This window comes from Sinocyclocheilus rhinocerous, unplaced genomic scaffold, assembly GCF_001515625.1.
Source record: "Sinocyclocheilus rhinocerous isolate Xijiao unplaced genomic scaffold, SAMN03320098_v1.1 scaffold3859, whole genome shotgun sequence".
NCBI classification, from domain to species: domain Eukaryota; kingdom Metazoa; phylum Chordata; class Actinopteri; order Cypriniformes; family Cyprinidae; genus Sinocyclocheilus; species Sinocyclocheilus rhinocerous.
In genome coordinates, this window is record NW_015647971.1 from 159,869 (window position 1) to 182,772 (window position 22,904).

The window sequence follows — 22,904 nt, forward strand, 5'->3', positions numbered from 1 at the left end:
AACGCTTGGTAAGGCAGGTTTAACTGGCAATACTTCGCGATGAGCATGAGCACAGTCTCTGGCTATAAAGGAACCAAACAGGTAATGAGTGTAGAGGAAGCAGAGGGAGTGGAACACAGTCAGTACTCGGGTGAGGGCTCCCTCTGCTGGCTTGGCATTACACTTTTAAACATTCTACTCATTTCTATATTGTAAAATTAAGTAAATTTATTGATATAAATGTATGGTTATTTCATGATATTTACAATAAATAATTCTTTCAAGTATTAGCCTAACTATGAGCTGTTTATATGTGCCAATCAATGTAGAAACTTGGCAAAGTCTGTGTGACCTCTGAGCATCACTAGACCTCTTTTAGTGGGGCACGAGCCCAGTGAAATACTACTGTGCCCCAGTAAAATATCACTGATAAAACCATATGTGTCAAAGGATTGTACACAACCACCCTAAAATAGTAAATATCCACCCATTTATTTTTTCATTTTCTGCATAAATTGGAAATAATAAAGTCATAAACTGATGAACTGTTTTTTGAACAGAGCATTACATGTTAGTGTTTTTATGAGTCAGTTGGAAACAGACACTCTTTATTCTTCTGTCTGTACAGTCTGTTTTCCATTCAATAAGAAAGGTCTTACCTGCTTAGAAACAGCTCTAAGCTGTGTCACAACTACAAGTCTTAACAACTTCTTGTTTTGTTTGTTTAGCAACAGAGGAGGCTACAAACGTCTCAGTCAAAATTTTAATTAGATGAGCTTTTCCATTTTGGCCTCGGGGGATTCCTGAACTCCCACCCTCTTTTACCTCAACTACTAGAATTTGTAGAGGTTCAAAGCAGAACAAATATAACCAAATCATAAATAAATAAATGGTATTAACCAAATTATCCAAATAATAATTGGTCCAAAAAGAGCTTAAAATCTGATGCCATTTGAGAACCTTACTAGAAGATAACAAATACTACAGCTGCTTCAAAGAAACCAGAAACCAATAGACTGACCTGAGGAACCTGTAATGTAATAGCAATTTTTTTTTTTAAAAACACCATTGCTTCAGCTATTTGGTCAAGAACCCACTACTGGCCAAAAATGCCATGCATTTGTCAGACACTTTTATCCAAATCAACATGTGCATTCAAACAATACATTTTATCAGTACAGCATCCAGCACTCCTTACCAGTACATACATTCTTTACAATTACAGTATGCCATTCTTCACAAGGCACACACACACACACACACACACACACAGACACAAATTGTTATATTCTGGCTAGAATAAGATTATATCACTGGGAATGTTCATAGGCAGATTTTTTTTTACTCTACTGACACTTAAAAATATGAATGTTAAATGTAATTTGAATGGATTACATGGGCCTGGCCTTTGTTTTTTACCATATGTGAAGCAAATATATAAATCCATTTGAACATTTTTAAAACCAAATATTCAAACAAATATTCTGTCATGACAAATGTACTAATGTTTTTCATTCTTTTACTGTACCGGAAGAGTGTGCATTGAGCAAGGAGGAATAGCAAAAACATTTAATTTTTATTATCTTTCTTTCTAAGATTCCAGAAATTAAGAGATTTTTTTAAACCTAAGGTGCTGCATAGAGCCACAGAGCAAAGTAATCAGGTAATATTAATTATGTATTAATGATATAATCATCATGTAGTGGCCTGATTCACTGATCTCATATAGAGTCTTATTTTTGGTTATATGGGTTATTAGTCTTACATTATTGAATATAGTAGTCATGTGATTCTGCAGCATGTGATCCACCAGTGTTATAACGATATGAAGAATTGAACATTGTGCACAAAAAGTTTGTCAGTTACTTATTTTTTCTTCAAACAAAAACAGACATTAAGATTCAGCTTATGAATCTCAAAAATGGTGACAATAAAAAAAGCTTCATGTTGCAGTGCATGATGGGATCACAACTCACCCAGCATGCATTGCTGCATGAATAAATTATGCAGCTGAATTGCCTTAGTATTTTCTTTTATTCTTACTATCTGCTTTTATTTTTGCTGTTGTTTTTGTTGTGACTTTTTAGTAGTTTGTTTTGTGATGTTCAAAGTTTTATCTGAATATTTTGTTGCTACGATCATTTTTTTTAAACATAAAATCTGTTTGTCACTACTAGCTCATGACAGTGCTATTATAACCCAAAAAGTAAAAAATATTTAACTGTCCTCATACAAATAATGCCAGGACTTTATCGGAGATTATCAGGCTATATAACATGATGATTCTGTCATCGGTAATACATAGCCATCATCACCTGATCACATGTTCTCTCTGAATTTATTGTTATAACAAATGCATTTTATAAACACAGTTACAACAGTGAAAGAAAGTTTAACTTCAGAAAGTCAAGGGTCAAGAGATTGTTATTAAGTTAATTCTCAGTAGCAACATTTTTTTTTTAAACATATTACACATTCTGTCACCGATGCCACTGCCACTGTTGCCTTTGGCTTGCTTAGTTGGGGACACAATTTCTGGCAACACTGTTGACTTGACTGCACAGACACTATTTGATCTGAACTGAACTGAGCAGAATGACATCACTGAATCAACAATGAACCGACTTAAACTGAAAAACTGACTGTTTTCTATTGTCCTTTTGCATCATCAGCACACGTTTTTTTCTGTTTAGCACTGTAAAGCTGCTTTGACAGAAAACTGCTTTTGCTGCTTTATCTGTAAAGCGCTATATAAATGAAGGTGACGACTTGACTATCAACACATCAAACATAAGCAGTTCGGTGCCATGAAACCTAAAACTGCCAGTTTTTGCCATAAACTTTACCTCGGTGCTGTAAAACCTAAAAATTACCACCATATGTTTTGCAGAAAAGTACCTCAACCACAGCTGACAATTTTTCTCCGTAAATTTAAGTTAATTGCACTAAAACATACTGTCAGGGGTTGCCAGGTGAAGGAGCTTGAAGGAATACGAAGGAGGCAGATATCAAATAAACAGTCTTTTAATAAATCCACTTGGGAAAAACCAGGAGAAAACAACCTCTTTACATGACGGAGACAGGACAAAGAAACTGAGGAAAGGCAGGGCTATTTATACAAAACCAAACGCTGGACTAAGATGATTAAGAAATTCCTCCACATACTGCTCCAAAGACCTTCCCTCCTGCTGGAATTCCAGGAGAAAATCCTCAGCCCAGTCCATCCTTTTAGGGTCCTGTCTTCTGTCAGGGGTTGCCAGGCGAAGGAGCTTGAAAGAGTACGAAGGAGGCAGATATCAAATAAACAGAGTCTTTTAATAAATCCACTTGGGAAAAACCAGGAGAAAACAACCTCTTTACATGACAGAGACAGGACAAAGAAACTGAGAAAAGGCAGGGCTATTTATACAAAACCAAACGATGGACTAATAAGATGATTAATGCAACACAGGTGGAAACTAATGAATGCTTATTAACTAAATGAGAACAGGAACTGAACCAATTAAGGACAGACAGGAACTAAACAGAAACAAACACTTGACACATACATATTACTACTGTATTTTTTGCAATAAAGTACTTCAATCACAGCTGCCAGTTTTTTTTTTTACTGTAAATGTAAATTCAATGCCGTAAAACATTCATATTGTTACAGTAGAGAGAGCAGTAAATGCTACAATAAGTTTCCTTTTTACAGTGTACTTAAAAAATCTGTACATTTAACAGTATTTCACTGTAAAATTACATGAACTGTCCCATGAGATCTATAAAAAATTTTCACAGAATATAGTAAGGGTACATACTGTCAACCAATTAACATGTTTTTTTCCATTGCATTTTTACAATCTTTTACCATTAAGATGATTGACATCTTTTTACATTGTAATGGAATTATGGGTAATCCTCGCATTCAAAAGTGCAAACATTTTCACAGAATCTTTGTTGTGAGAATTACAGCAGAAATACCAAAGGAAATATCAGAATCAATATAGGAGGACTTTGAATATTGTGTTAGATAAGGGGGGTATTGAGAAACACTCTGAAAAGCACAGTGATTAAAACTCACTCAGACCAGTCAGATGTTTGACTAGTTCTGGCCCATCCTTATATGATCATTGTATTTTTTTGTCTTCAGGTTGAATTCTGAGCATTTTTACTCCAATCCCAAAGACAAAACTTTGTGTAACTATGCTCACTTTAGTTGGGTCATTTAGAATGAACACCATGTGTTAATTCACAGCATCAGTTCCTTATTCTGTATTCTGTGCTTGCTTTACCAAATCAGATGGAATGTATAGGTCAGCAGACAGCTTCTTCTTCTTCTTTTTTTTAAACAAACTTTTCATGGTTACAAACCATGGTTTGATTATGTCACGGTTCACACTGGGAGCAAGGGAACGAAGGAGCGAGGAGACGAGGAGTAAAACAAATTCCAAAGTCTTTAATGAAAACAAAACTGGGAACACAGGAACACAGGTAATTACGGAGAACACAAAATTACATTTAACAGCGGATGGGAAACGAGGGGCAGAACACACTTTAAATACACAGAAACGAATCGGACACACCTGGGAACAAATGAACTAAACAGGGACAGGAACAGGAAAACCCAAATATGGGCATGAAAATAAACAGCACGTGGGGGAGGAAAACACAACACGAGACATGGAACAGAGGCTGACAGATTAGTTATTTATTTGGTTTAATTTAAGAATGAATTCTTTGATGTGTGTGTGTGTTTAGATTAATTTTATGATAATAATGATAATACTTCAGAATTTTTTGTGGCATCACCTCTTTTTGGCATCATCACTTTTGTCTTCGAGATCCTCTTGCTCCCTATTAAATTACCTGAACCATTTAGAAAATAACAGAGTTATAATAACAGCATAAGGGATTTGACTTCTTTTAATCCACTCTCATAGTCTCCATCACTGGATGACTTTGTAATCATAAGTGTTTCCCCTGAAATACAAATTCAGAAACAAATTGAGGAATTCTAGTAAACTGACTGAAACTTTCCCCATAAGTACTTTATACTTTGTGTATTTACTCTCTGTTTCCAAATTCTCTGCATTTACAGCCATTCTGTAAATTGCAATTACTACAGCTTTTAAAAATGAATGCAGGTGCTGTAAGTTTGTGCATGCTCTATTCTCGTTAGAAGCTGCTGTGTCGACCATCCTACAACAGAAAAGGTCTGTTTAAGTACTGTGAACACAGAAGTATAAGTACGTATTTCAACCCTGCTGAGAGGGGCTACAGAGTGGTTCCTGTTGACCGGCATTCCAATTCTCCTATGTCATTCGATTGTAATTCACAACCATTTTAAAAGGGTTATATAATAGAAATTAAATTTGATATGTTATAAAAAAAACATTCACTAATGGTTAGAAATCAGAACCGTCTCAGTTTTAAAGAATATTTAAAAATATTTTTAATATTTAACCATCACTTTGATCAGAAATTACACACATTGAAAGTATTGTTTTCACAAGCGATATTTATATTTTAAATTTATGTTTATATATATATATTTCACATCATGTCTTATATTTATCTTGTTCTTGATAGACACTTTGCTTTGGTAAAAATGCATGTTCAGTGTCAAGTTGGTCATAATTGTTGATCATGATGGAAACAATGCCACAAACGGGGGGACTGATATTATTTGTGTTAAAGTTAATTAAATGATAATTGATGATGTAATAACAATGTAATAAATGTAATAATATTGATGGATATTGACAGACCCAGACTTTCAAAAAATGAACAAAAATCATCCCCTTGGAATTAAAAGCTCCCATAATTAAAGAAACCCTGTCACTGAGTCAGTGCGGAAGAGTTTGTGGCTTATCCCACATGCACGCCTCTCTGAAGAAAGCTGAAAAACAGCAGCCACATTACTCCCCTTTAATTCATTTCATCTCCCCCTCTATGATCCTGCTAGCCCTTCATCCTTTGCATTTTTCTCAACATTATCTGTTCAATTGACTTCTTTCATCCTCAAATTCCTGACTCCAGTCAAAAAGTGATGAAAGAAAGGCAAAGAGAGGTCATTACAGAAGAGCGGGCTGTCTGTTTCAGTTTTGTTATCTGTTTGCTTGGTCCTGAACTGGCCCCTATCATGCATCTCATAACAGGAATAATTTGGCTTTTGTCAGATTAATCTTATATACATGCACATATGCACTCAAGTACACATTTAGCGCTGAAATACCTCACTAAAGAGGAAAAATCTGTTGCTCAGATGTTGGTTTTTCATAGCTCAGGAAACATAATTCGGTAACAATTTAGTTTTGGGTCCAATTCTCACTATTAATTAGATACTTATTAGCATGCATATTGGCCGTTTATTAATACTTATAAAGCACATATTAATGCCTTATTCTGCATGACTATATTTTAGATCCCTTAACCTTACCCCATACCTAAACTTAACAACTACTAACTATTAATAGGCAGCAAATTAGGAGTTTACTGAGGCAAAACTCATAGTTACTGTAATAGACACTTGATAGTGAGAATTTCACAATTTTTGTCTGTAAAATAGTGAAAAATAAACCATTTATGTTGGAGAGAGATGACAATGCAATGCAAAAATCAAACCTCCTTTACTTTCTCTTACACTTCCTCTGCTCTCACCCACAGACATAGAGTCTGTGAATGAAATGAAAATAAAGAGGAAGAAAAAAGTGCAGTAGGAGGCTGGTAAGACGAGGAACGAAACAGTGTATTGGAGTTTGTAATGTAGATAGAGAGTGTGAAAGTAATTCTTCCCTCCTGTCATAGATACTCTCCGCCCCTTCACTCAATAGTCCCTCCCCCTCATGCTTACTGGCTCATTTCAGATATCTGGGTCACTCCCAGCCCTCCCCTCCTTATATTTCCCTCAAACAAACCAAACAGACAGAACTCCGCTGCAGCACTCTCCGTCTCTTCTTCTCCCTCCCTCCCTCTCTCTCTGCTACAGGTGTGAGGAGACCTACACCAGTCCCTCCTAGCCGTGTCCAGACCTTCATTTCATAGCATTGATAATATCACATAATACTGACCTGACGTCATCTAGAGCATTACGCGCATGTAAACTTACACACCAACTTCTGTTGTGTCCTAAGACTCGTGGGCCCAGTCATCATCACCTGAATAGACACTGTGTAAGTTTTCATGAAGTGACATTCAAGGAAAGGCAGGATGAATTTTGACGAAGTCCTGGACCGGATTGGAGGGTTTGGACGCTTCCAGAAGACCCTTTATGTATGGATCTGCCTGCCACAGATCTTCTTGGCCTTCCACATGTTGGTGTCTGTCTTCACTGGGGCTGTACCCCCTCACCTGTGCAGATCCGCCTGGCCAGCGGGCGACAGTGGTGGCACCGGGTTGGGCTTCAACTTCAGCATTGCTCCTGGGGAGTCCTGCACGTCCTTTCAGGATGGCCCTCTGTCCCAGCTTAATCACAGTCTACCAATTACTGAGCACTCGTCCACCTCAAACGGCTGCACGGGAGGATGGGAATTCAGCAAGGAAGTCTTTCTCAGCACTGTTGTCACAGAGGTGAGTGCTAATCTCAAAACATTGCATGTTGTATGACAGGATGTGGTAGTTTTGTGATGTAACAAGTCAGAGCGTGGCTCTTTCTTACCACGTCTTTCTGGTGCTATCGGAGCCAGTCATGTCTTGTGGTTTAGATGTTTTGGGTGCTGACTGCATTGAGAATTTCTGGCCTCCCGTGGTGAAGGCATCTCAGACGGCTTCATTAAAGAGGCATAGCTCACAGGGCTGCAGGACGGCTGCATTTCTTTTGCGACATGTGACCAGAGAGATGGGTTGCTCACAGCAGGACATCCAGGCAGAACCTGTTTTGATTTTAAAACGCTGGATCTTTGCCCAGCTCCACATCGGGGGTTGACTATCTGACACTGCTCTCTGTTGTCCAGCTGTTGGGCTGAGGTGGAAGAAAGTGTGGTGATAAGGGAGGGGGGGGATGGGGGTATATAGTCCAGGTATATAGACCCCTAGGATAGAGATTTTGAAACAAACTACTTCCTACCATAGGTATTTTTGTGGTGAGAGTTAACTCTAAAATGTGATACTGAAATGATTATGTACACTCGGGTTGTCGAAAACGGGTTGTCACTATGGTAGTACTTTCAAAGGGAAGTTTTTATACCTTATTTATCCCTAAATAGTAGTACCTTAAGGGTACATATACAACACTTTAGGGGTAGATAAGGTACAAAGATGTCCCTTTAAAAGATGTACTGCAACAATGTTTGCACTTTTTTTCTGACAGTGGGCTCCTTAAATCCCTGCTGAAAAAAGCCAGTTTCCAGTAATAGCTCATTTATATATGTAAAAACTCTGCAGGACAGTGGCCCTCCAGGAACAAGTTAGGACACCCCTGGTCTAGATGGATGATCGGCAGGCTACTGTACCAGCTGGTGTACTGTTTTTGGAGATATAGGCCATCTTGACCAAGCTGGTTAGGATTGACAACAACCAGCCATAATGTTCCACAAACTACCTTGAATGACCTGGTTATGATGTATAACACTGATTTATATTATTTTTACCTTGTGATCTTATTTTACAGTGGGATCTTGTGTGTGAAAATGCCACTTTGAACAACATTGGATCTTCTATCTATATGTTTGGGCTCCTGGTTGGAGCAGTTCTGTTTGGTGCCCTTGCTGATAAGTAAGTAGAAGAATCTCAAGGTAACTTTAAATGCATACAATCTCTCTCAGACATCCAAAACCTTTTCCACTCTAGTGGAAAAACTGGAATCTGAAATTCAAGTATTGATATCAGGTTAGGAACCATTCTGATAAGATGATTTGTGAACTGTGCGTGCCTAGACAAGAGCATAAATGCCAGGAAGTTTTGGATATTTTACATCAACAGGTCTCGGAAATAAACTCTGCACACAGCCGTTCAGCAAGCTGACAAATGTGACTCTGTCTATGTGAATTCAGTTCATACACTCATACTTTTGAGACAGCTGGGAAGGCTTCTGTTCTTCTTCTATTTAAGTTGTCCTGGCTTTATTTACTGATATTTATAGGGAGAAGTGGTGATTTGACTAGTAATGTCTTGTGCTATTACCAAATCAGAAGGTTTCTGCAGTATTGGAAATGTAGTGGTTTTAGAGAGCGGATCTAATAAGCAGCACATGTTCACTTTTCAGAGTTGAACAGACAATAGCAGTACTGTGGTATGAAAAAATTAACTGCTGAATGAACTGAAGGGAAAATGTGGGCTGGAATGCTCTAAAATACTGGAAAGACTTCAGATGTTTACATGAGACTGTGCACCATCTACTGTATGTGGTTCTTAACAGGCTTAGCTTCAGGACCCAGATTATACATTGGATCCAATATAGTACTAAAATTGTTTATTGCTTAAAATTGAACTTTAATGGTTTCGTGCTCTTGGCAGCCAACAATTCACCACACAAACAGTATTGTGGTTGGCACAAATCATGCTTATATCCTCAATGCAAGTAAACATATCTTAATATACTCTGGGTCATATGATTTTATGTCAAAATCTTACAAGTACTCCTTGTAGCACAAGGCACATTTGTGCATGTGCACATTAACAACATCCAGTCTGCCGTGAATATCCTCTACATCAGTATGTTGCAGTCTGCATCGAGCACCCTCTCAAATATTAGGGAGTTTGATTGGATGCATGGCCTTTGAAGATGATAAGATTTAAGATGTTGCTGTTTGCATTTTTACATGTGGCAGGCTATTTTACTTAAAGCAACATTGCATCCAGGAGGTATTGATTAGATCAGTCCAGTCATTACCTGGGAATCAAACTCATGACTTTTGTCTTACTAGCACCATTGTTAGCAACCATTTTAGAGCAGACCAGTCCAGTAAAACCCTTCTGAAAAAGATTACTTTTTATGGAAATAATAAAAAAAGAAAAAATTACTACAGTGTGAAGCAATTAGTTAGTGTTCTTTTTTGACCTACTTACGTTGGACTTACCAAAGAGTCCAACTTAAGTTGGACTTAAGTATACATTTTTATATATAATTTCATAATTATATATCATATATAATTTTATTATATATAATATAATATTATATATAATTTCATAATTATATTGTCTTTAAAATATAATTTAACATCATCATTCCACTGAAACTTGAATGCCATGTAGTGAAATATATCTTTAATTACATATTTGTTAAGATCAGTCAAGATGCATTTTTTTTTTAAATATACAGTAATTATTTTATAGATCTCTTACATATATACATTTTTATTTTTTTTTTAAGATCTGAAGTGCACTACAAGTGCACAATCAATAATTGTAATATACAGTAATTATTTTATAGATCTCTTACATATATACATTTTTATTTTTTTTTTAAGATCTGAAGTACACTACAAGTGCACAATCAATAATTGTTTTTCACAAGAGTAGACCCATGCAAACCTCTTTTCTAGATAACAAATTACTAACTGAGCTTAATCACACAGTAGTGTATCTCTGAAATGACTTACGGTTTGATGCTGCTTCGGGTATGGCCGCAGAATGATCATATTGATTGGTTTAGCAGCACAGGCCATCTTTGGAGTGGGGGTTGCTTTCGCCCCAAATTTCTACATATACGTCCTGCTTCGCTTCGTGGTGGGCATGACGATTTCCGCAGTGATCATGAATGCATTCGTGTTGGGTAAGTAAGAGATCCACTAAGGATTCCAGCATTAACTTATGATTTGTCAAGCTTTCTGGAACTAGAGAAAATGGTCTGTCAAAAAGAAATTGTATCGAACATTAATTTTAGTAGTAAGAGAATTTTAATAAGAAGAAGAATATATATTCTTTCAAATTGTACTGTGGTTAGATAGAGAGTCAACAGAGTCTGTGATAATGTTAAGTCTGAGACTAGACCTAATACTTACAAATTCTTTTTGGTTTATTGTCTAATGTGTGCATTTTGTCATTTCATTCGGCAGGCACTGAGTGGACGGGCCCCAAAAAGCGCATGTTGGCAGGTGTCATCACAGACTACTTCTTTGGTTTTGGCTACATTCTGCTTGCAGGGGTGGCCTACCTCATCCGAGACTGGCGTAAGCTGCAGTTGGCCATATCTGCCCCAGGCTTCCTCTTCCTGTTCTACATCTGGTGAGTTGCACGTGAGCTGAAAACACAAAAAGACCACAAAATGGTCCAGGTACTTTTGAGTCCACCGTAGCCTATATTCTTGCCTGTATTCATGTTATTTATGTATGTTTTTGTTTGTGCATTCTCAGGGTGCTTCCTAAGTCTGCTCGTTGGTTAATGGCCAATAAGAAGCATGAAGAGGCGCTGGATCTGATTCGTAAGGCAGCACTTATTAATGGCAAATCTCTGGTAGACGGTGACATTGAGGTTTGTCAGGTATGGCATACCCTTAGCCTCACATAGTCAGACTTTCAACTATAAGCATAAAATATGGTCCTTATTCCGGCCAAGAACTGCGCAGATAGGTAGAGTCCGTTTTACTAACATGTAAAGTGAACAAACCAGAATTTGTATAAAACTTGTTTTCAAAGAGGAATTATAGCGTCTGTCACGTCACTCCTCCTGGGCTTCAGGCACTGTCCACTGGCAAAGACACATGGGGTTAGATTTATCTGTGAAACCCAGCTGAAAATTTTTTAAAGGGATAGTTCATCCAAAAACGTATTATCGTTCATCATCTTCTTGTCATTTTCAAACCCATATGACAGTCTTTCTTCTGTGGAGCACAGAAAAAAACAACACAAAAGCATCATATATACCTGAGATTTTCAAACAATTCTTGAAGCCTCCCAGCACTGTACAGCTTGGATCTCCCTTATTTATCACGGCTAAATGACCTCATGAGCTGATTAGTAGGGTACTCCATGACCCGAGTTGGTTGTGAAACTTCCAAAAAGTGCAGTTGTGATGTAACAAGTAGCAACAGATCTTTTCTTTTGTATTGTGTATCTGAGCGAAACAGATTATTGAAAAGGTTATTACAAAGTGCTGCTTTATGTCTTCAAAGCTTTACATGGCTTTGCACTAGAGTATGTTTCTGATTTAATCAGTCTGCATCAATCTAATAGGTCTCTGCGTTCAATTGATCAGTTAATCCTTGTGGTTCCTCGATCTCACTTAAAATGCAAAGGTGATTGGCTTTATTAAGTGCGCTGAAAACTCATCTGTTTTTAGCTTTTGAAAATGCTTTGTAAGTTGTTGTTTGTTGTGTGGTATGCCTTAGTTTATGTCTGTTTTTATTCTATTATTTATTCTTCCTGTACAGCACTTTGGTTCCACATTGTGGTGTTGCAAGTGTTTTAGAAATAAAGTTTGAGTTGAGTTGTTGATTGGATGAAGGCAGATCTGAATGCTAGCTTGAGTCAAATATAATGTACTTTGACTGGAGAAGTCCGGAAGGGCGCATTTGAATTTGAATGACGAGTAGGAATATAGTGAACCAATGACTACTTATTTGAAACTATAATAGTGCATTTGTGTCCTTTTTGCATTTTGTGAAAGTCCACGTTCATTGTAATTGAACAGAAGATTAATGAGTACATTGAGTACTTGTGCCCCATGGAAAAAAGTTATACAGGTTTGGAACAACATGACTATTCAGAGAATTTTCACTTTTGGGTGAACTTACACATTAAGTTAGTAACTGTGTTTTACTAGCTGGTCAGTTAGCTGGTTTAAAATGTTGACCACCATTTGATCAGGTAGTTTAGCTAGTCAGCACCCAAAGCCTTTTGGACCAGTTTATATTTATCATCTTGGACCAACACGAAACATGTTGCAAGATTTGCAGTTTTACATGTTGTAAAACAGTTACCACATCGAACTAAATTTTCCAGTAGGGCTATGCAATTGTATTTGCATTTTATCTGGGATGTAACTGAGTTACAGCTCTCTTCAGAAATAAATATTCAAATTAGTCTCAATCTCCAACTTGTACTAAGAATACTTGAAATGTGTTTCTCTTGTTTTACAGAGCTCTAAAATCTCAGAGAAACTGCAAGACCTGAGGAAGTACACTGTCATAGATTTGGTCCGAACACCCAGAATGAGGAAACAGTCCCTCATTCTCTTCTACTTGTGGTAAAAATGCACAGTTAACATGCAAATAACCCAACTTGAATTCAAAATGAACGATATAACAGTTGGACTTTATGAACCATTGTTCAAAATTCAGGTCTAGAATTATCAGTTTAAAAATGAAAAAAGAAGAAAATTTTGATGAATTTGTAGTTACATTAATGAGAAAAGGAGTGATGTGTAAGAAGCGAAAGTAAGCAATTAAGAGAGCTATCAATAACATCTTGTCTTCACTAGACCTGCAAATCATGTTATGAATTTGCGATTTATGAACTTTATGAAGGGATGACTCTGAAACTCTCAGTCTGAAGACTTTTTTAGTTTAGTTTAGTTTAGTTTGTTTTTCTCAGAGGTAAAAGGTCCAGTTACATGACTACCTTCAGATGGTGGATCAGCACCTAGAGAGGACCTCTACAGCCCTGAAAGTCAGCAGAGACCAGGACAACTAGATGAGCCCCAGATACAGATCCCCAGTAAAGACCTTGTCTCAGACGGCCACCGGGACAAGACCACAGGAGCCAGTTGAGTCCTCTGCACAATGTGAATTTGCTGCAGCCTGGAATTGAACTGCTGGTTTTGTCTGGTCAGAGGAGAACTGGCCCCCCGACTGAGCTTGGTTTCTCCCAAGGTTTTTTCTCCATTCTGTCACCGATGGAGTTTTGGTTCCTTGCCGCTGTCGCCTCTGGCTTGCTTAGTTGGGGACACTTCATTTCCAGCGATATCGTTGACTTGATTGCAAATGATTGCAAAGATACTATTTAAACTGAACTGATGATGACATCACTGAATTCAATGATTAACTGCCTTTAACTGAAAAATGAGTGTTTACTATTGTCATTTTGCATTATTGACACACTATTTTCCTAATTAATGCTGTACAGTTGCTTTGACACAATCTGTATTGTTAAAAGCGCTATATAAATAAAGGTGACTTGACTTGACTTGACTACCTCTAAATAAATAAATCACAAATTTCAGTAGAGCGACCATCATATCAAAACACTATAGTCATTTTTGTTCACAAAAGCTGTAGAAGAAATTTTGGGGCTTTTTGAGGGTGGGTTTTTGGTTATAATCCATTTCAGTTATATTTTCCAGCATTTCTTGCTGTGGCTCTCATTTCCCTTAAGTTTTGCATGTTTCCTTTTTATGTTTCATAATAACTTTTGCTATAGTTCTGAGGTTGGGGCATTCCCATATTCATATTATTCATGTTATATATTTTTTTAACTTGTAGAGTTCTAAGCTTCACAAGTCAAGTCACCTTTATTTATATAGTGCTTTATACAAAACAGATTGTGTCAAAGCAGCTTTACAGTGTTAAACAGGAAAACAGTTTGTCAATAATGCAAGAGGACAATAACAAACAGTCAATTTTTCAGTTAAAGTCAGTTCATAGATGATTCAGTGATGTCATCATCCAGTTCAGCTCTCTTCCAATAGTGTCTGTGCAATCAGTCAAGCGTCCCCAACTAAGCAAGCCAAAGGCGACAGTGGGAAGGAAGCAAAACTCCATCGGTGACAGAAATGGAGAAAAAAAGCTTGGAAGAAACCATGCAGGCTCAGTTGGGGGGACCAGTTCTCCTCTGGCCAGATGAAACCAGCATGGCCTGGTTTAATTCCAGGCTGCAACACAGATCAGATTGTGCAGAGGACTTGTCTGGTTCCTGTGGTCTTGTCCTCAAGGCCGCTTAGTTGACGAGGTCTGCACAGAGGATCTGTCTTTGGGGTGCATCTAGTTGACATGGTCTCCGCTGACATTCAGGGCTGTAGAGGTCATCTCTAGGTGCTGATCCACCATCTGATCTGGAAACGGACTGCATCTGGGTGGCTACGGTGACCTCGGAATAAGAATGAAACAGGCTAATATTAGTCTGCCATTAGATGCCATTCTTCTTACGAGTACATCGGTGTTATGTTAAGTGTTCCTGGTTCCGGTTGACCTTATTAATGCAGCCTAACAATTCTTGTGTGTGTCTGCCTCCCAGACAACGGTAGGTAGATTGTTCCAGGGTTTGGGTGCTAAATAGGAAAAGGATCTGCCGCCCGCAGTTGATTTTGATATTCTAGGTATTATCAAATGGCCAGAGTTTTGAGATCGCAGCGGACATGAAGAACTATTATGCGAAATGAGCTTGCTCAAGTACTGAGGAGCTAAACCATTCAGGGCTTTATATGTAATTAGCAAGATTTAAAAATGTATACGATGTTCATAGGAAGCCAGTGCAGAGTTGACAGAACCTGGCTAATATGTCCGTACTTCCTGGTTCTAGTAAGAACTCTATCTGCTGCATTTTAGACCAGCTGGAGTATGTTTATTAAGTGCAGAGCAACCGCCCAATAAAGTATTACAATAATCTAATCTTGAGGTCATGAACGCATGAATTAAAATTTCTGCATTTGACATTGAGAGAATAGGTCGTAATTTAGATATATTTTCAAGATGGAAAAATGCAGTTTTACAAATACTAGAAACAGGGTTTGGGTGCTAAATAGGAAAAGGATCTGCCGCCCGCAGTTGATTTTGATATTCTAGGTATTATCAAATGGCCAGAGTTTTGAGATCGCAGCGGACATGAAGAACTATTATGCGAAATGAGCTTGCTCAAGTACTGAGGAGCTAAACCATTCAGGGCTTTATATGTAATTAGCAAGATTTAAAAATGTATACGATGTTCATAGGAAGCCAGTGCAGAGTTGACAGAACCTGGCTAATATGTCCGTACTTCCTGGTTCTAGTAAGAACTCTATCTGCTGCATTTTAGACCAGCTGGAGTATGTTTATTAAGTGCAGAGCAACCGCCCAATAAAGTATTACAATAATCTAATCTTGAGGTCATGAAAGCATGAATTAACATTTCTACATTTGACATTGAGAGCATAGGTCGTAATTTAGATATATTTGAAGATTGAAAAATGCGGTTAAACAAATGCTAGAAACATGATTTTCAAAGGAAAGATTGGTATCAAATAGCACACCTAACTGATGTCGGGGAATTGACAGAGCAGCTATCAAGTGTTAGACAATGGTTATTACTTGTGTAGGTTATTACATGAGGTTTTTGGTCCAATAATTAACACCTCTGTTTTTTTCAGAATTTAGCAGGAGGAAATTACTAGTCATCCAGTTTTTTTTTATATCAACTATGCATTCCGTTAGTTTTGCAAATGTTTCATCGGGTAGCTAAGAAATATAGAGCTGAGTATCATCAGCATAACAGTAAAAGCTAACACCATGTTTTCTGATGATATCTCCCAAGGGTAACATGTAAAGTGTGAAAAGCAGCTGTCCTAGTACTGAGCCGTGTGGTACTCCATACTGTATTATGATCGATATGATACCTCTTCATTCACTGCTACGAATTGATGACCGTCAGATAAGTAAGATTTGAACCATGCCAATGCTATTTCACTAATGCCAACATAATTTTGTAGTCTACTGAAAAGAATGTTGTGGTCGATAGCAGCACTTAAATCCAGTAGCACTAATAGAGAAATACAACCACGATCGGATGATAAGAGCAGGTCATTTTTAACTCTGATGAGAGTAGTCTCAGTACTATGATATGCTCTAAATCCTGACTGGAAATCCTCAGATACCATTTCTCTCTGAGAAGGAACATAGCTGAGAGGATACTGTATTTTCTAGTATTTTTGACAGAAAAGGGAGATTTCAGATCAGCCTGTAATTAACTAATTCTCTAAGATCAAGTTGTGATTTTTTTTATGAGAGCCGTAATAACAGCCAGTTTGAAGGATTTTGGGACATATCCTAAAGACATTGATGAATTAATAATATTCAGACGAGGATCTATGACTTCTGGAAACACCTCTTTTAGTAGCTTAGATGGAATAGGGTCTAACATAGATGTTGTTGGTTTTGATGATTTGACAAGTTTATACAATTCTTCCTGTCAGCAGAGAATGAGTGGAATTGTTCCTCAGGGGATCTATAGTGCATCTGATTTGATACTGTGGCTGAAGGCTGCATGGTTAGAATTTTATCTCTAATAGTATCGATCTTGGAAGTAAAGAAGTTCATAAAGTCATTACTGCTGTTCTGTTGGGAAATGTCTGCGCCTGTTGATGTTTTATCTTTCGTTAATTTGGCCACTGTGTTGAATAAAAAAAGATATCATCACTCTGCTACAGAATTTAAACGCCATTAACATCAATTCCATGTGACAGTATTAAATCTAAAGTATGATTACGACAATGAGTAGGTTCTGACATGTGTTGTCTGACCCAAATAGAATTCAGAATGTAAATGCTGATCCCAATGCATCTTTTTCATTGTCAAAATGAATATTAAAATGACCAACAATTAAGACTTTATCTGCAGCCATCACTAACTCAGAAAATCAGCAAATTCTTTGATAAAGTCTGAATGGTGCCCTGGTGGCCTGTATACAGTAGCCAGAATTGACGTCACAGTGGATTTATCATTAACACTTATTTCTCTAGATAATGTTATATGAAGCACCATTACTTCAAACGAATTATACTTGAAACCAGAGCTCTCAGAAATACTGAATATATTACTGTAAATTGTGTAAATATTACACAAAAATTACATTTGATTTTGTTACAGGTTTGTGAATGTCCTGGTGTACTATGGGCTGTCACTCAATATTTCAGACTTTGGAATGAATATCTACCTGACACAGATGATCTTTGGCTTGGTGGAAATGCCAGCACGTACCATTACTCTCTTCACCCTAAACCGCTCACGCAGGATATCCCAGTTAGCATTCTTGGCAGTAGGCGGCCTGGCCTGTCTTCTTACCATATTCATTCCAGATGGTAGGTGAAAAACCCAAACTTTTATTTAACTAGAGTAGGTAGAGTAGCAGAGTAGATTAGGGCAGCTGATTATAATCGATCTAATTTTGAGTTAGTTGTTTCAATCTTACCAAGTTGGTATTCTTCTGAAAAATTTAGTTACAGACATTATGCCTTTGACGTTAGTGTTCCCTAGTTTGAGTTCAGCAAGTTTTAGAGAACAATGCAGAGCTTTTTTTTCCCCAGCCAAGAATCACCTTTTCTGTAGAAGTAGATTGGCCACCAGCTTCAGCACACTGTTGGTGGAAAAGTAGAATGAAAGAAGTGCATCAACATATTCAAAGACTGTAGAATACCCAAGACGTGTCACTTGTATAGTTTTGAATGGGGGAAAAATGCAACGCTCAATATAGCTGCTCTATTGAAGGAAGCCCTGCCTTCTGAGTAAAAGAGCGAATTGCTATTCGGTAAAGTTATTGCATCACTGCAGCTGCCGTTAGAAGTCCTGGTTGCTATAGAAACAGTCAGCGTTCTGGAGGACTCTGCAGCATTCAGGCTTAGTACTGCGCATGCGCATTTGCTGGTCTAGCCTGAAAAATAAGCTTTTTTTAACGCTATTAGAGCATAAGAAACAACATTTATGAGACATTTATGTTGTCAGATTTCATTGGTGATTTCAAATATGAAATTTAATCATAAGCTTGGCAAACAGTTTTGGTGGATTTGATGTTTCCCCATTCAAAGAGATAGGAGCTGCACTTGCATGCCCGAGAGGCATTTCAAAGATGGCCGAAGAGTGACATGACTTAGAGGGACTTTGACATGTTTTACTAGGTACTTTAAGATACTCTATCAAGAAATTCACAGTTTTTGAAACAGAAAGGAAACATACAGAAACCCCAAAGATGTTGGCATGTAATGTAAAAGTGTACCATTGGTTTTACTTGATACATAATAATAATTCCATCCAATAAACTTACTACAGGCTCCATTTCATGTAATGATGTCATAGCTCCTGAGTGTTTATGCCATTGTTTACTTCTGTTGATGGGGCAGAAGCCTGGAGAATCCAGAGCCACATTTAAAAACCTTGACTTACACAAACTGTTTATATAAGTCACTAATTTGAAAACAAAAAAGTGATGGCAAGATTGGTGTGTGCCACCCTCTCTCCAGGCAATTGGGAAACAAAACCAGAGACTCACTCTTTCTGTCATAACAAACCTCATTCATTCAGAATTTCTGTCTTTATAGATCTGTCTGTTTTTCGCACTGTACTTGCCATGGTGGGCAAGTTTGGCATCACAGCATCGCTGTCCATTGTGTACATTTACTCAGCAGAGGTCTTCCCAACAGTCATCAGGTAAGCAAGGGCAAGGTTTCATAAAGTGTGATAACTTTATACTCAAAGCTGTATCACTTTCTTTCTTCATTTTTATTATTGGATGAAATTTAAGAGAAACACTAGCTTGTCCGCAGGTTAGGAGACCTACTAGACAAGCAGCAAACCCTCCTAGACTCCACAGGCTGGTTTAATCTGTGTTTTTGAGCTTTCTATATGTGCAGCCACTCGTGTGCATCATAATAAAACAAGCAGTGCTGCTAAAGGGAAACGCACAAGAGATTTCACTAACACATTAAATTTATTCCAACAGAGTTTAGTGTTAATATTTTGCTATGCTAACAATGTGATGCCTTTAAAAAATACTATTTTGTCTTTACTTTAAAAAAATACTTGTCTTGACTGTTTCACACAACTTACATTAGAAACTTATTTATATTGACACCTATATTAATGTTACTAGAGTGAATTACTCACCCATTGTTTGAGGGGGAAAAAAAGTCTGTTTGGCTTGTTGCAATTGGCACAGCACACTAACTGCTCAACAACACAGAATTAAGCAGTTTATGACTACAATTTTAGATTTCTATGATTTCAGATTTAATGACAATGAAGCTTATTGTTACGAAGTCACCAGAACATGAGACGTGCGGATCCATGTGCAAAGCTTTTATTAAGACGTGGTCATAAACAGGCATAGGTCAGACATAGGCAAACTGGTATGTAGAAGACAAGGCAAGGGTAGTCCGGTAAACAAGCGAGGGTCAGTCGACGATGAACGTAATCCAACAGGGCGAGACTAGAGAGATAATCCAGGTACAAAGCAAAGGTCCAGGCAGGGGCAAACAGTATCCAAACAGGGCAAGACGAGAGAGGTAATCCAAAGTACACAGGCAATGATCAGAAGACGGGGAAATCAGACAAGGCAAGACTAAGAAACTTAAAGCAGGCTCCGTAACGTAGCTATCACAACTAGCGATATGCGCATACAATACTCGGCAGCCTGAAAGGGATCTGAGTGAGTGTTATATAGTGAATGTGTGATTGGTTACAGCTGTGTGCAATCAGTGCTGTGTGCAATCAGTGCAATGGATGATGGGATATGTAGTCCGGGATGACATGCAACAGTTTGTGTAGTGCGAGAGTCAATGTAATGGAAGGGTGACCTCTGGTGGTGATTGAACGGAAGTCCATGGACAGGATTCGTGACACTTATCATAGTTCTGAATGGAGCACTGCTAACAAGTTTGTAATTTATGTTGTAACACACAAACCCAATTACAGTGACTCTTATTTCATTGGTTGCCTCTACTGTGGTTCAATTGGTAGTGCTCATCCATAACTACTGCCCCACCACTATCAAATTACAAATAACTGTGTAATATGTCATGAATGACGTTTAGTTTACTCTATTGCACAGCATTTTCACTTACAGTGTGGACAGAGAAATTACTTATTTTATTACTACTGTAATTGTGTTGCATCAGGCCTGGTTAGGACACAGTGTTACATTACACTTCTCCTTATTCAAACACTTCCCAGTGTTCAGTTGAGATGTGCGATACAGAAACATATATTTCTCTTTCTCAGACAAAATGGGATAGGTATGGGTTCGATGTGCGCACGGGCAGGTGGAGTGATTGCACCCATCATCTATCTCTTGAGAAACATCAGCCGTCATGCCCCCATGGTGGTATTCGGCCTGTGCCCGCTCATAGGTGCTGCCCTCACTATGTTTCTGCCTGAGACGACCCATAAGCCCCTGCCAGATACTATAGAGGATGTGGAGCGCACCGGTGTGAGGTGAGAAGCTGCAGACCCATGAGCTGTAGGCCAAATACATTAACCCTTGTGTTGTGTTCAAAACCTTATAACACTTGTGGTGTTCCTGGGCAAAAATGACCCGGCCTCAAAAAATTGCTTATATATCACTCATTATGCTATATTATCACCAAATATTGGATTCAATCTATTAGTCAACTTCTTTTCTTTCATTTAGGACTGGTTTTGTATTTATATTTGCATCTGATTAATCGTAGGACTCATTTATCTGAGAGTAGGCACCTCATTTTTTTAGTTAAAAAAGCATTATTTATGAATAATTTTCACAATATTAAATAAAACAAAGCATTTTACAATTACCAAAGCCCACAGTCAGCATTAAAAAGAGAGAGAGAGAGAGAGAATAGAAACAGAAAATAAACTACTGTCTTTGGTTTGTTTGCTTGGTTGGTTGTTTTTCTCTCTCTCTTTTTTTTTTGGTTTAAAATGGAAAATCTTCACATGGTGATTTTTTTCCCACATGCCATCTATTAAAGATGTAGTGTTAAACAAAATAGCAAAAATGATGTAGTGCCAACCAGTAGTCCCACTCCAACTCAGACCATTGGTTCAGGAAGTGGTGTACATGTGGGCCACAGACTGGAATTCTAAAATTACACAATTCACCTTCAAGAACTGTCCCTTTTTAGCTAACTATCACCACCTTCTGGAGAGAAATGGTACTTGAATCGTGATTATTTTTGCAGAACCTGTTTTCCAGATTCAGATCCAACTAAAATGACCTATACTAGGCTCTTCTGTATTTCTAAAATATTGTGTTTGTGTATTTTATAGTGTATTTACCTAATTATTTCATTTTATACACATGCATTACTGGGTTTTATATATTTTTATAAAACTGAAAGTGGGTTTAGCATAAGATGTGCCCAAATTATACATTACTAGTAAAATTGGAATTATTTAAGTTTTTTTGCCTCTGTTAACTGGCATGCTTTAAATATATATTTTTTTTACAAATGTAAAGATTTAGATTTTTGTCAAACATTGGTACAAATTTTGCTGATTTACAAGTCACCAAGGTAAAGTAGCTGGCTAACATATATGAGGTTTTGTGGAAATGGTTAGAATGAATTGTAACAGTCTTGGAATCAAGTTACTGTGTCCAGGAGTCATACACTCAAAAAAAAAAAAGTTTTCTGTTCTCTGATTGTTGAGACTGGGTGTTTTATAAACACATAGTCTCAACAGTCAGAGAAAATACTAATATGAAAATGTAAAGGGTCAAGAGCCCAACAAAAGAAAACACTGATCTCCTTGATGGTGATTTCAAACGAAACAATAAAACTTCTAAACCAGGCCCGAAACCAGCTATGAGGCCACTGAGGTCCAGACCTCTGTAAATTTTTCATGTTCAAAAATAAAATTTGTTCTTTGAATGACTAATTTGCTGTTAAACTCCTCATATGAATGCCTGCATGACATGTATAATTCAGTTTAGACAGTTTGCAAGAATGCCTGTTATGAAAATGATCGCTGCGAGACGCTGGTGGAGAGGCTTGAGAGAGCAGTGAGTAAAGGTGCAGGCGCAGCCTCCGTGTTGCCAGATCCAGCTATTATAAGCGTTTTTGGACTTGTGTTTTCCACTTAATTTAACACTTTAGAAAGTTAATAAAGTAGGAGGTTTCAGTTTAGAGTCAGCGATATCTTTATCTTATCTTATTTGCAAAAGATTGGAAATAATTTAGGTTTATTTTTATTTATTTAGTTTGTTTTAGTATCAATATCTGGCAACACTGCATCGCAGGCACTTAAAGGCAGAGTAAGTGATTTCTGGTAGCCAATGTTGACATTTGAAATCACCAAAACAAACACGCCCCTACCCCAAAAGGGTCTCGCCCCTATTTTGATAGCTCCG

The 22,904-nt window shown here is 37.6% G+C and overlaps 1 protein-coding gene across 2 annotated transcripts; it reads left to right on the plus strand.

Annotated features, from left to right (window-relative positions):
- Positions 1 to 6,910: 6,910 nt before the first annotated feature.
- On the plus strand, positions 6,911 to 21,039 carry LOC107709524 (organic cation transporter protein-like). Of its 2 annotated transcripts, none has more exons than XM_016514015.1 (7): positions 6,911 to 7,533; positions 8,573 to 8,676; positions 10,521 to 10,675; positions 10,959 to 11,127; positions 11,256 to 11,382; positions 12,980 to 13,086; positions 17,675 to 17,894. In XM_016514015.1, exons 1-7 carry the CDS (start codon positions 7,174 to 7,176, stop codon positions 17,892 to 17,894), a joined length of 1,242 nt encoding a protein of 413 aa, XP_016369501.1. In that variant the 5' UTR covers positions 6,911 to 7,173. The 2 variants fall into 2 exon arrangements, with proteins under 2 accessions (XP_016369501.1, XP_016369500.1); XM_016514014.1 differs by lacking the exons at positions 6,911 to 7,533; positions 8,573 to 8,676 and adding exons at positions 19,120 to 19,228; positions 20,798 to 21,039 and having other exon boundaries at positions 10,339 to 10,675; positions 17,675 to 17,886.
- The last annotated feature ends 1,865 nt before the right edge of the window (positions 21,040 to 22,904 follow it).